Consider the following 12,510-nt stretch of genomic DNA (forward strand, 5'->3'; position numbering starts at 1 on the left):
ACCCCCATTATTACTCAGAGCCAGCTTATTTTAAACAAATATGAAATTATTTTCTATAAGATGAACTTCAATGTACGTGTTGGGAAATTAGGATAAAAAAACTTCAATGCACAAATTGATGATCCAATTTGTGACTGCAAGATACTTACAAAATGAGATGGATATATAATCATACTAATCAAGTGATGCCACTAGGTGAATGAACTATTCAACATAGTATCAGCCACAAAAGGACTAAATGCAACTCTCATGGAACCACGTCGGAGCCATAACTCATACATAACCATATAAAATGCGTCGTAGTCAACTGGGGAATCATGCCACTGGAAATGTTTTCGAACCTTCAACACATTGCTCTGTAGCTGTAGGTATTCATTGAAGCTTATCCCTTTGAGGATTTTCTTGAGCAACGGTATGTCCAATGTCGCAACAACAACTGAAAAGCTCCTCCAGTTTAATATGTCTGCAAATGGGAGATCGTAGTGGTTGGAGATGATGACAGGGACACAACCATAGTATAGTGCATCCCCAATACGAGCAGTGCTTACTTCAAAGCCTTTGACATGGAGGCAAAACTTGCTCCCGAGAAGCTCTTTATCATATGGTGTTGTGAGCCGACCAAAGTGGACAGATATCTCCGAGTCATTTGTCCACACTTGAAGAAGCCTTTCGCGAACTGGCGAGTTGATTGACCCAGCAAAGAAAGCAAGCTTTTCCCTGAAACATCACTCTAAACAGAAAGTAAGATGAGTGCAGTTCATGTTTAGTGAACACAATAAGACTGAGACTGAACAAATTCAAAATATATTTAGATAACATGTCTTATTGGTAAACTTAAGACCTTCAGTGATGCAGCTACAACTGAAATTAATGTAGCAAGTATAATATAACTAAACTGAACCATATGCAAGCTATCTAAGATCTGTAGTACCACTTGAAACAGCTAATATAATCACAACATTAATTTGAGTTTGCTGCCAATCAAGTTATAGGTGAAGCCTACTTCAGAAGCATCATCATTTCATCATGTAAAGGCATTTCTTCTAGTGCATGAAGCCATGGGTTTAGGTTCTTGATGTTTACCAAACAGGTATGTAGTTGCGCAACACTAAAAATAACTTCAATTTGTTTAACGCTAAACATAACTTCAACTGAATAGCATGTCCTAGAAGACTTTTGGAATACACAGGAGCTATTCAAATAGACAACGAAGTACATAGCCTTCAGAAAACAAATAACAGAGTGCAATGAGCATTCTTCACAACTATTATTTATAGAGAAAATCTGATAGTGCATACAAAGAACTTCAATTGAAACTATCCTATCCATAATATAACAAGAATTGGCACATGAAAGATATAGCCTCACCTTTTTGATGAAGCAACATCTGGGGGCTCCCCTTGTCTTGGCCATATTTGTGGCAAGGATGCATCCTTGTGAGCAATATACCCAGACAGGAAATAGCTCGAAGAGCATACAACTTGAATGGCATTGAATTTAACTTCTTCAACTTTCTCCATCGCCGACCTTCCAATGGAATGACAAGCAACATAAAAATGGTCCACCCCACCTGTCCGGTTCCAATAAGGGTAGCTGTGACTAATGTTCAAGATATAATCTCTGACAAATTCTTGGATACCTCCAACTCCTATTCTTGGGTCATGCCGCAACCTTGCAATCGAAAATGGCATAAAGAAGAGATCTGCTGTGGAAGGATCTTTTGTGATGAAATGGCTTTTCACAAGAACTTTTTTGAAGTAGCTTTCACTGGCATAGTTGCCCCCAGGCTCGAACTCCACTGGCAAGAGCGCGTGTGCAAAGGGATCATCATGCCTGTGAGGATAAATATATATCTTGAAGCTTTTATTCATTTCTTTATAATTTTCCAGAAAAATATCTCTGTCATGGAACACCTCATTAGTCACAAAGTTTCCTGAACCATGAAAATCAACAAATCCAGATTGTGGGGTTAAGAAATTAAACTCTAAACACATCCACTAAAGATTTTTCAAATCAGAACATATAAGATAATGGTGTGATTGGATTATTTAATTGCTAGAGTAATAAGAAACTAATTTTTGTGGTTGGAAGCTCTTGAATCGGAAACAAATTAATCTCTCATAAGACTTATTTTGCTTATTCTGAAAATATATGGTTTTTTTCTGAATAATAGAATGAAAAATGACAAGATAACTGTTTGTCATTGAAAGGTTGACAAACCCCAATCATTCTAAAGTTTCGAATCTACATATACTAGGTCATTCTTAAGTGACTTTACTTAACTGGGATCTTACCAAATTTTGATCATAAGTTTATTACCCATCAGTGTCCTATTATGGAAACAAAAAACAAAAAAAACTGTGTCCTATTAACATTACTTAAGTGGATTTATTTATTTTAAATGTCATTTCAATCTTGTCAAGCTCTAATTCAATAATTCGCGAGAATGAAATTGAAAAATGTAATGATTGAAATTTGAGAGAATATTTGACACTGTTAAAAATAGATATTCATATATTGTTAAACTTAACAAGCATTGCATTTAAAATGTAAGACCTTGTGATGAAGTATTGGATCAAGCAATATATCGTAGTATTTTATTAGAACACATCAATAAGTAGCAGATGGTTTTTATAGAAGGCAATAGAATTTATTCGAAACCAGGATTTACATAAATCCATAAAAGAAGACATGAGATCATTCACATGCGAGAGGTAAAGATTCTACTAGAGCAGGCAGGATCAAGACACATCAGTTGTTATCTTATCATAGTAACAGGGACGGACCTACAGTGTGCCAACTGGGGGCCCTAATCAGCTTTCTCTACTAAATTTGATAATGATGAAATTCATTTATTTGCTTATTATGGTTCAAAATTTTCAATCAAGTTTTTTTTTTTTTTTCAATCAAGTTACATTTAAATCTAATCAAGTTGCAATTAAATTTTGCAATCAAGTTGAATTGTGCTCAATGGAAAATATTAATTAATATTAGAAAGAAAAAAAAAAAAAAAATTTGTTTGTTATGGTAGTTTGAAATATATATATATATATATATATATATATATATATATATTGTTTAAACCCACCCCCTCTCAAATAATTTTCTGAGTCCGTGAGTGCTTAGTGAGATAAACAAATAAAATTTTATTACCCAATTTAATATTTATAGCAAAAATTGAATTTCACTCTCACTTAAAGGGTAATGATAAGTTTGTGCTTCAGAATTCTGAGTAAATCGAATAAAGATCATTCAAGATGCAGTGAACATTGTGATAAGCATACCAATAGATATAATAAACCTACCCAAATGTCCACAAAGAATACCAAATAAATTCAAGAATTAAAAATAAAGACCCATAAGCATAAAAGTGATTGTATTCATACCATCTGAGTCAGTTTGAAGTTCCTTTGACAAATGATTCTCATCACCATCCTCCGCTAAAAGAGGTGTTGTCTCAACTTCTTCTGGCTTGAGTGAATTAAAAATTGGAAGTTTGGTGGGCTTGTGAACAGAAATTTGGATGATTGGGTTGGTGGGTGGAGAGATTGATGAAAAATGAAGTGATGATTGTTTGATTTGAAGATGGGTTTGGTGGGGATGAATGAAGAGATTTGAGGTTGAAGAGATGTAGAAGATAATGAAGAGAGATGTGAGGAGAGCTAAGGTTGTAGGTATGAAGAACAAACCTCTAAAAGAATCTGAGATACGCCGACGAGAGAGAGAATAGAGTACCAAAATTGAACGAGCCATCCAGGCTGCTAAGTGAGATCTAGAGAGAGAGAGAGAGAGAGAGACGTTGAACTGTTGTCTATTTGGATGTTGGACTTAAGGAGTCTGGAACCAATGGATCATGTAGGCTTATATAGCCCGAGAAAGAGTAAATGATGCTTTTTATTTTTTATTTTTTATTTAGTCAAATATTATAGCACTCATAGGCTCAGTGCCTCCTATATATATATAGAAGCTTAGTATATTTCTCAAACAAAAAAGGGCAAATTTTTCAAAACCTCCGATATTTTTAAAATTTGATCATAAAACCTCAGCTTGTTTTAAAAAATCTTTACATTTTAAAAAAGTGATCACATTACCCTTCAATATCTGAGTCCAACCCGTTAATCGGACGATAAAATGATAAATTTGATCTTACTTTTTAATGTTAAATAATCTGAACATCCAATAGGATTGTGACAACGCATCACTTCTCACAATAACCACTTCACACTATTGCCAAACAGGCCTAATTACACTAATAATTTTAGCACCAAACACGGCCTTACCCACGCTCTCTCTCTCTCTAAGCTATCGTTCTCCTGTAGCCGAGTATATTGTCGACCAATAGCAAACTCCGGTAACCGATTTCGCCAACCAGTTGGGTCTTCAAGGAAGTTCACGATCTGTATGATGCTTGCCATAAATTTTATTGATTGTGTCTGTTTCTGATTCATCGGAGACTTCACTGGTTTTGGTCACTGCAATTGCGTCTTTGATGCTTAGAGCTTCTCGCCGGCAATCATGGAGTTTAAGGTTGTGCTCTCATCAGTTTCGATGCAATTGCGTCATTGATGCTTTAGAGTTTCTCCAGCGATCTCCATCATCATCATCATGCTCACTCGGGTCAACTCAGTTCCCACCAAACTTAGTCTCAAACTCACCAAACACAACCCTTAGCTGTGCGTGGTGGCCTCTGCAATGGTGAATTGGGGATTGTTGCAAAAAGGATTGCAAACGAACCCTAAAACCAGAAAACGCTCATATAGATACGAACGAAGTATACAAATTAAAACACAATTACACCTCTGCAATGGTGGGGCAACTGGTGGAGACGGCTGTCGGCTTGATGGGTCGTCTTCTTCACAGTGATTCAATAAGGAAACAAAAAGTTGAGAAAGCGACTGAATCGACGGCCATGTGAGATCGCAATAATCTCGACTAGCCAAACCAAAGGCCACCACCGCACTACCATCCCCATCGCCGGAACCGCCACCACCATTCCTACCTCACAACCACCACCGGCGCCACCGTCACCATCCAACACCATTATAAACGCCTCCACCACCACCTCCTTCTACCCCTTCCATCGAAACCCTAATTTCCCACCTTCTTCATCACTGAGTACCCTCGTCGTTGCCACCATGTACCTATTTGGTCCTTCTTCTATCCCAGTTTGATCCCAATTGCTTCAAATTCTGTGATTCCAATTATAAATTTGATAATTGTGGCACCAATTTGATGACGGTGGTTGCGGCTTCCTCGCAGTAGCGACGGTGGTGTTTTATGGAGTGGAATGGTGGTTAGGGACGTGAATGACGTGGTTTGTGCATGAAAGAGTAAAATTGTTATTAAAAAATATAATTTTTAAGTTTTAAATTAACATTAAATAGTAAGGTTAAATTTGACATTTCATAATTTATTTAACGGGTCGGACTCAAATATTGGGACAATGCGATCACTTTTAAAAAGTATAAGAGTTTTTGAAAATAAGTTAGAATTTTATGATCGAATTTTAGAAGTATAAGGAGTTTTGAGAAATTTGCCCAACAAAAAATGAAAAACTTTCTTTTGTTGGGAAAATATCTTATATTCAACATAGTGTTGGGATTTGTATACTTGGTAAAGTCAACTGAACTGTAATTAATATTTATTTTAATAAATTTAATTTATTTAGTAATTTAGGTAAAAATTGAAGCTAATTTTATGGTCCTTTCCTTGGGTAATTCGTGAAAAGCAATTTATAAATAATAGGATTTTGATGTTCCTTCCTTAAAAATTATTACATGATCGGGACTGTTGATGAAATGACATTTAATAAAAAAATAATAAAAATAAAAACATAAAAAGAGGATGTGGTGGATCCCTTCCAATGTATGAAATTATAAAGCAAAATGATGATGATGAAAAATTTCGATTCTTTTATGGCCCAGTATTATTGGGCTGAAGCCGATAAAACATTTTGAATTCTAAGAAGGGTCTGCATGACTGAGGCGACAATTTCATACCTTGAGATAGCCCATTATTGGGCTTGAGATTGCACATTATTATATCAAGTATTAGACTTACTGGAGTCTGGACTGCTAGTCTATTATTCTCTAAACACACACTCACTCTCTCTCCACACCGTACTTTCTCTAAATTGAAGTTTACCATATTGTTGTTGTTCGTCTTCTGATGAACCTTCGTTAAAAAAAAAAAAAAAAACTTCCGATGAACCTGGTTCGCTCGATTGGTTTATTTAATTCGAATATATGTCGTCGTTTTATTTGTTTCCGAGGACTTTTCTGGTACTCAACAACAAAAGACTCTCTGTATCGTCGGATTTCTCCAATCGGAGATTTTAGGGTTTCGATCGTGCCGGTGCTCGATCAGTGGGTCGAAGAAGGAAGGGAAGTATGGAAAGAATTGCTTCAAAACATAATCAAGGAGCTGAGACGTTATAGAAGATTCAACCATGCTCTTGAGGTCTCTTTTCTACCATTCAGATCATTTTTTCATTGTTCCTCATTGTCAATTTTGTTGGGTTTTGCGTCTCTCTCTTTTCTTTTTTTTTTTTTTTTTATTGTGAAATTGTTTCTGTTTTAGTCTTCCCGAGAAAGCTATATATAGTATATGTGCTTTTGTTTGGTTACTGAGAAAATGAGGGGAAAATGGTCGACAAACTGATTTTTTTTGTAATCACGTTACTGAGTCTTTTCTTCTGGGAAATGGGTAGTATTAGATTATAGATAGTAGGTTTTGCTTTTACGGGTCCGCGACGATGAATAATATATTTTTATGCTTATCACCTTCTTTCCTGTTTTTAGCAACCAAACAGACCTTATGTTTAACCGTTCATCAAGTGTTGTGTATATATTTATATATAGAATACACAAATTTATGAAGCGCTTCCTCGAGATATTATTTTCTGATGCAACAAAGAGAGATTATTAAAATACTGTATATTCTTATGCTTTAGAAAATTAGGAGTTTTTTTAATCCATAGTTTCTTAGTGCGATTAGTGCCAGGGAAAATATCTCTGTACACACGATATTTGAAGTGCTTCCTCGAGATATTATTTCTGATGCAACAAAGAGAGATTATTAAAATAGTGTATATTCTTATGCTTTAGAAAATTAGCAGCTTTTTTTAATCCATAGTTTCTTAGTGCTTGTATCCACTTTATATAAATTGCTCTATTGTTTTTAAAATGGAAATTGAAGATTCAAATCTATTACTTGGAACAGAGTCCTAATGGGAAATGGAGATTGCATCTGAATGAAAAGTAAACATTACCAAGGGCATTGCAGCATAGTGGTATTGCCTCGACCTCTCAAAGTGTGAGGTGAAGATTCAAATCCCCATAGGGGCAAATGGGTGTGTGAGTTTCTTGCCAATGAAAAAAAAAAAAAAAAAGTAAACATTGGAGCAAATCAACATATTCTTTGACAGGCATGATTCGTACAACGGTTTTATTGTTCAAAATATTATGTTAAACACAGTTACAGAGTGACCAAAATTTCAATAGGAAGTTGGAGTGTGCCCCTAGATTTTACGAAAAGTCTGGTAATGGAAGGCTTTGAATCTAATGGATTTTCCTTTTTTGGGGGGAAATTGATCTAATGGATTTGTTAAGACATTGAATTTATCGAGGAAAAGTATGAGTCAATTCATGAATATTCATTTCGTTTATTTTTATATTTTCTTTCGAAAAAGATGGTTAACTATAAGTGATTCTGCATTGTAGCTTATTAGCATTACCTGGAAGTGTTATTTGTCCTAATGTAACTTTATCTAATTTAAGACAATGCTGGGATTCATGGGGTTTGTTCTCTTGTAGCCTGATTGTAGAAGTATTGCAGGGGTTCAAAGATGCTTTTTCATATGGAAAGAATGTTTAAATTGCTGAGTTTTTGTCTGGCTAATGTACCATAATGTTTCTTAATTACCTGTTGTGTAATTCCTTATTTTCGGTAGCAACTGAGCTAAGCTGTAATTTTTTTGTTAGGAAAAAAAAAAAGTGTGTTACAAATATGGTCCTTTGTTCGATTTCATCCATCAAAATCATCTGTGTACAGTGATATTGAATATTCTCTTTTATCTCAGATTCTAAACACCTGAAATTGATTTTTATTGCTTTGTCAGATATCTCAGTGGATGAGTGACAAAAGGTGTCTTGAACTTTCAACCCATGACGTTGCTGTACGACTGGACTTGATCTCAAAAGTTCATGGGATTAAACAAGCCGAGAATTATTTCAATAACATTCCAAAAGAATTAAAATCAAGTGAGGTTTTTCGTGCTCTTCTAAACTGCTATGCACAACAGAAATATGTGGAGAAAGCAGAGGATCTCATGCAGAAGATGAGAGAAATGGGAATGGCTAGGTCGCCAGCATGCTTCAATTATATGCTGAATCTCTATTATAAGACAGGAAAACATGAGTTATTAGATGGTGTGATGCAGGAGATGGAAGAAAAGGGCATCAAATTGGACAAATTTACTTTTTGCACACGGCTGAGTGCATACGCAGCTGCCTCTGAAACTGAGGGAATGGACAGGATCCTTCAGCGAATGGAATCTGATCCTATGATTGGTTTGGACTGGAATGCTTATGCTGTTGCAGCAAGTGGGTATATGAAAGCTGGGCTTGTAGACAAGGCATTGGCAGTGTTAAAGAAATCTGAGCGTTTAATAGCAAATTCAAAAAAAAATCATCTTGCATTTGAATTCCTTCTCACACAATATGCAGCAACAGGGAATAAAGATGAAGTGCTACGGCTTTGGGAACTCTACAAGAAAACAGAAAAGATATACAACAAGGGCTATATGAGCATGATAAGCTCACTACTGAAATTTGATGACTTAGAAGGTGCTAAGAAGATTTTTGAAGAGTGGGAATCCAGTGAATTAAATTATGATTTCAAGGTTCCGAACTTTTTGATTAGTTTTTATTGCAGAAAGGGTCTTATGGAGAAAGCTGAAGATCTCATAAATAGAGCAAAATCAAAAGGGGGAAAGCCTATCATGAATACATGGTATTTCTTGGCTACAGGTTATGTGGCTAAAAAGCAGATTCCAAAGGCTTTAGAAGCTATGAAGCAAGCAATCTCGATGTGTTTACCAGGATGGAAGCCAAACAAGGACACTTCAGCTGCCTGTCTGGCATACTTGAAAGAGACAGGCAATGTTGAGGAAGCAGAGGAATTTATAAAGTCACTCCAAGCTAAGGCCGTTGTCTCTACTGAAATCCACGACAGATTGCTTAACTATATTAAAAATGGGAAATCAAATTCAGATGTACCTCGTTTAGTGGAAGGGGATTCTTTTGTTGGGGATGGAGAAACACATGAAAATTCAACATTGGAGCGTGTGGATGATTTGGCTGGGGCCAAAGAAATACATGGGATTTCAGAGCTGAAATAGAATTGTTGCAATTACAAACCAAGCAGGTGAATCGTGCCAGTAACGTGAACAAATCACTAGCAATTTTTGGAAGTAAATGCGATTCAACCCTGGGAATAGTAGTGGCAATTCCCATGGGTATTTCATGGATGTTGGTAAATCCTACTATTTCCGTTTCATTTATTTGACAAGTATTATGGAACTATTTGAGAGTAGCAGAACTCACACTTGCTTATCACATTCACGTCTCTCTCTTCATCCTTGCAAGGGAAATATGAGAGGGATTGAGGAGGCTGTAAGCTTCTGAAGAATGTAGACCAGTCACAGCTATAAACATCCAATTTCATCTACAATGTCTGCAATGCATTCTTCTTTTTGTACTTGGTGTTTTTTAGTTCTGCTTTTTGTAATTAGCAGCACCTTCTGTTTGTTCAACAATGAAGGAAAGTTACCTGAACAATATATGGGATTTGTCCGTGTTTGTAGGCAGATTATGGTTGCAATTGAACTGAGTCAAGCTGAGAATATGGTCGTTTGAGCTTGGCTCGGTTATCAATTGGATGACTTAGAAAACATAGAGATGTCTTCCACTTCAGTGTACATTAGAGGATTAAATTAACCGAGTATAGCAATAAATCCTATATAGGTTCTGTCTACCAATAATTGTGAAGTGGTGGCTTTAGAGTTTAATACTTTCAGCTGGATGCAATAATAAACAATAATTAAATATTTTTTAAAAAAAAAAAAAAATGGCCAAAATTTGTCTTAAAATATAGTATTGGTATTTGCTGTGTTGCAAAATCTAACACATTTTGTTTTTTTTTTTTTTTTCCCCGATAAATATTCAAAAAATAAAAATAAATAGCCATATGAAAGTAAATGTAAAACACAATTTTTTTTTGGATAGTTTTTGTAAGAGGACTTGAAGTCTTGAACCCTTTTGTGCATAGTGAGTTATTTGATAGGTTATTTAATAATTGGTTAACATAAAATAAATTACTTAATGCATTTTTCAAATTATTTAGAATTAAAAATTAATATGAAAATATGAGATTGTTTCTCATGTGATGATTGTAGGGCGTTTGTCATGTTTATAAGGGTTGAAAATTATTACTAGAAAAGTATATGTGTAGTTTAAAAATTAAAATTTCTTATACTATTAATTTTGTGCAAATAGTTGTCTTGAGATTTAAAATGATGATGCACGTATAAGTAAAATAAAATAATAAATAAAAAGATTTTTAATATTTTATTAATATAAGGGTTAAATGCAAAAAATCCCCCTGAACTATTGGGGTTTTGCAAGAAACCCCCCTAAACTACAAAAAAACCCCCAAACTATTATTTTGTTGCAATTCACCCCATCAGGTCACCGGAAAAGGAAAAAGACAATTCCGCCCTTACTATGACCTAGGATAGTGCTACACTAGTAGCCAAACAGAGTACTGGGATATATTATACATATATATGGTATATCATATATGCCTCTGCAAACCCAGAAGGGGAAAGTACTGCAGCCACAGGGACGACGATGAGGATCGGCCGGAGGAACGGCGGTGAGCTCGGCTGGTTCATCTCTTCATTCGCGAATTGGTGGGTCGCTTCAGCTCTCCGATGCAAGTCATCTAAAACTTGGGGTAGCCGGAGTTAATCTCTGAAGGTTCTGGGTCTGTCTCAAACGCAATCTTGCGGTTCCCTGAAGCTTTTCCGATAAAGGTCGTTGAAGCTTCTCTGATAAAGGTCGCTGAAGCTTTTCTGATTGATTGAATGTTGATGCTCTTTAGGTTTGGTCGCCGTCTATATGGAGGTATCAGTTGGGTCTTCAATGGAACTCTAGTTCAGTTCATACAGCTTCGATTCGGAGCTCGCCGGCTTCAATGGACGCTACTGCTGCTCGGAGCTCGCCGGAATGGATGGGTCGTTGTAACTCTGCACATGTCTTCATCTTGGGTTGGGCCGGTGATACTCAGAGCTTCCCACCGATGGCCATAGAGTTTGAAGCCGGGTATGGAAAAATCAATATCTGGCAGTGGTTTGTTTATTGGAGGCTTGGAGCTGTTGCAATCTGATATGGGTATGATTGTGGGTGTAGGAACAAAACAAACCCAGTACAAATTATTAAAAAAAAATAAGAAAATAAATAAATTTAAACAAACCTCTGCAACTTTGTTGTTTTAAACAAACCCAGTACATATTGTTAGAAAGATTTCAAAAAATTCAACTTTTTAAGTATTTGATTGGACTGGTATAGACCATTTAATCGATCAGCAGATTCATCACAATAGAAAAAAATTTGTAAGCTTTAATGGAGAAGTTGAATTGGTTATAATACAACATTAGAATTTATATATATATATATATATATATATATATATATATATATATATATAATATCAATGAACTGTAACCCAACAGCTAATTAGAACTTTGATCCTTTAGATGATATGGAGGTCACTTTGACTCAAATCATGTAGTGTAAAAACACAATGTTGATGAGTCCTTGTAAACCCAGTTCTCAAATTGAGGGTTTGAAAACTGTATGCTCTCTTGTTTCCTCCTTAAATTCGTAGTGCAGGCATCACAGGGAAAGAAACTTACTACCATCTTGCAGTTGGGTTTGATGAAGAAGATAAACAGTGTTTGTAACTCTCTCTCTCTAGGTGTAATATATATAAAGTGACGAGGGTGTGTTTGGGTAATTGGGTGTAACAGTAAACTAAGGGTGTGTTTGGGTGTAATGTTCATAATAAGGGTAATATAGTCTTTTATGCTCATAAGGGCATTATGGCTATTAGGTATATATTGTGTGATCACGTGACTGCATGTGATGGTTTTAACGGCGAAATTCAACCGGCCGGTCGCCATATGGAGCTATCTGCAACAAAAATTATAGTTCAGGGGGGTTTTTTGAAAATTTTGAAGTTCAGAGCGATTTATTGCTTATTGGCTAATAGTTCAAGGGGGTTTTTTGCATTTAACCCTTAATATAAATTGACCTATACTTCCTTGTTTGCTAAATTACATTCGCCTCTCTTCGTCATGATGTATCTTTGAGGCTCAATGTTAGCAAATAAGCAATTTTTTTTAGTTTAAAGTTACTAAAATATCCTTTTCTCTGCAACAATAATATT

General features: G+C 35.6%; 2 protein-coding genes across 3 annotated transcripts; one reads left to right on the forward strand and one right to left on the reverse strand.

Annotated features, from left to right (window-relative positions):
* Positions 1–25: 25 nt before the first annotated feature.
* On the reverse strand, positions 26–3,944 carry LOC132313710 (probable glycosyltransferase At5g03795). The gene is made up of 3 exons (XM_059812618.1): positions 3,387–3,944; positions 1,369–1,933; positions 26–717 (listed from the first exon to the last, which is right to left on the reverse strand). Exons 1-3 carry the CDS (start codon positions 3,751–3,753, stop codon positions 192–194), a joined length of 1,458 nt encoding a protein of 485 aa, XP_059668601.1. The 5' UTR covers positions 3,754–3,944; the 3' UTR covers positions 26–191.
* A 2,106-nt stretch (positions 3,945–6,050) lies between these two features.
* LOC132313711 (pentatricopeptide repeat-containing protein At2g20710, mitochondrial-like) lies at positions 6,051–9,868 on the forward strand. 2 transcript variants are annotated; one of them, XM_059812621.1, is made up of 3 exons: positions 6,352–6,459; positions 7,222–7,319; positions 8,120–9,868. In XM_059812621.1, the coding sequence occupies exon 3, from the start codon at positions 8,132–8,134 to the stop codon at positions 9,398–9,400; it is 1,269 nt and encodes a 422-aa protein (XP_059668604.1). In that variant the 5' UTR covers positions 6,352–6,459; positions 7,222–7,319; positions 8,120–8,131; the 3' UTR covers positions 9,401–9,868. The 2 variants fall into 2 exon arrangements, with proteins under 2 accessions (XP_059668602.1, XP_059668604.1); XM_059812619.1 differs by lacking the exon at positions 7,222–7,319 and having other exon boundaries at positions 6,051–6,459.
* The last annotated feature ends 2,642 nt before the right edge of the window (positions 9,869–12,510 follow it).

This window comes from Cornus florida, unplaced genomic scaffold (assembly GCF_030987335.1).
Source record: "Cornus florida cultivar Cherokee Brave unplaced genomic scaffold, ASM3098733v1 CherokeeBrave_3.0.0_Hap2_Chr06, whole genome shotgun sequence".
Taxonomy (NCBI): Eukaryota; Viridiplantae; Streptophyta; class Magnoliopsida; order Cornales; family Cornaceae; genus Cornus; species Cornus florida.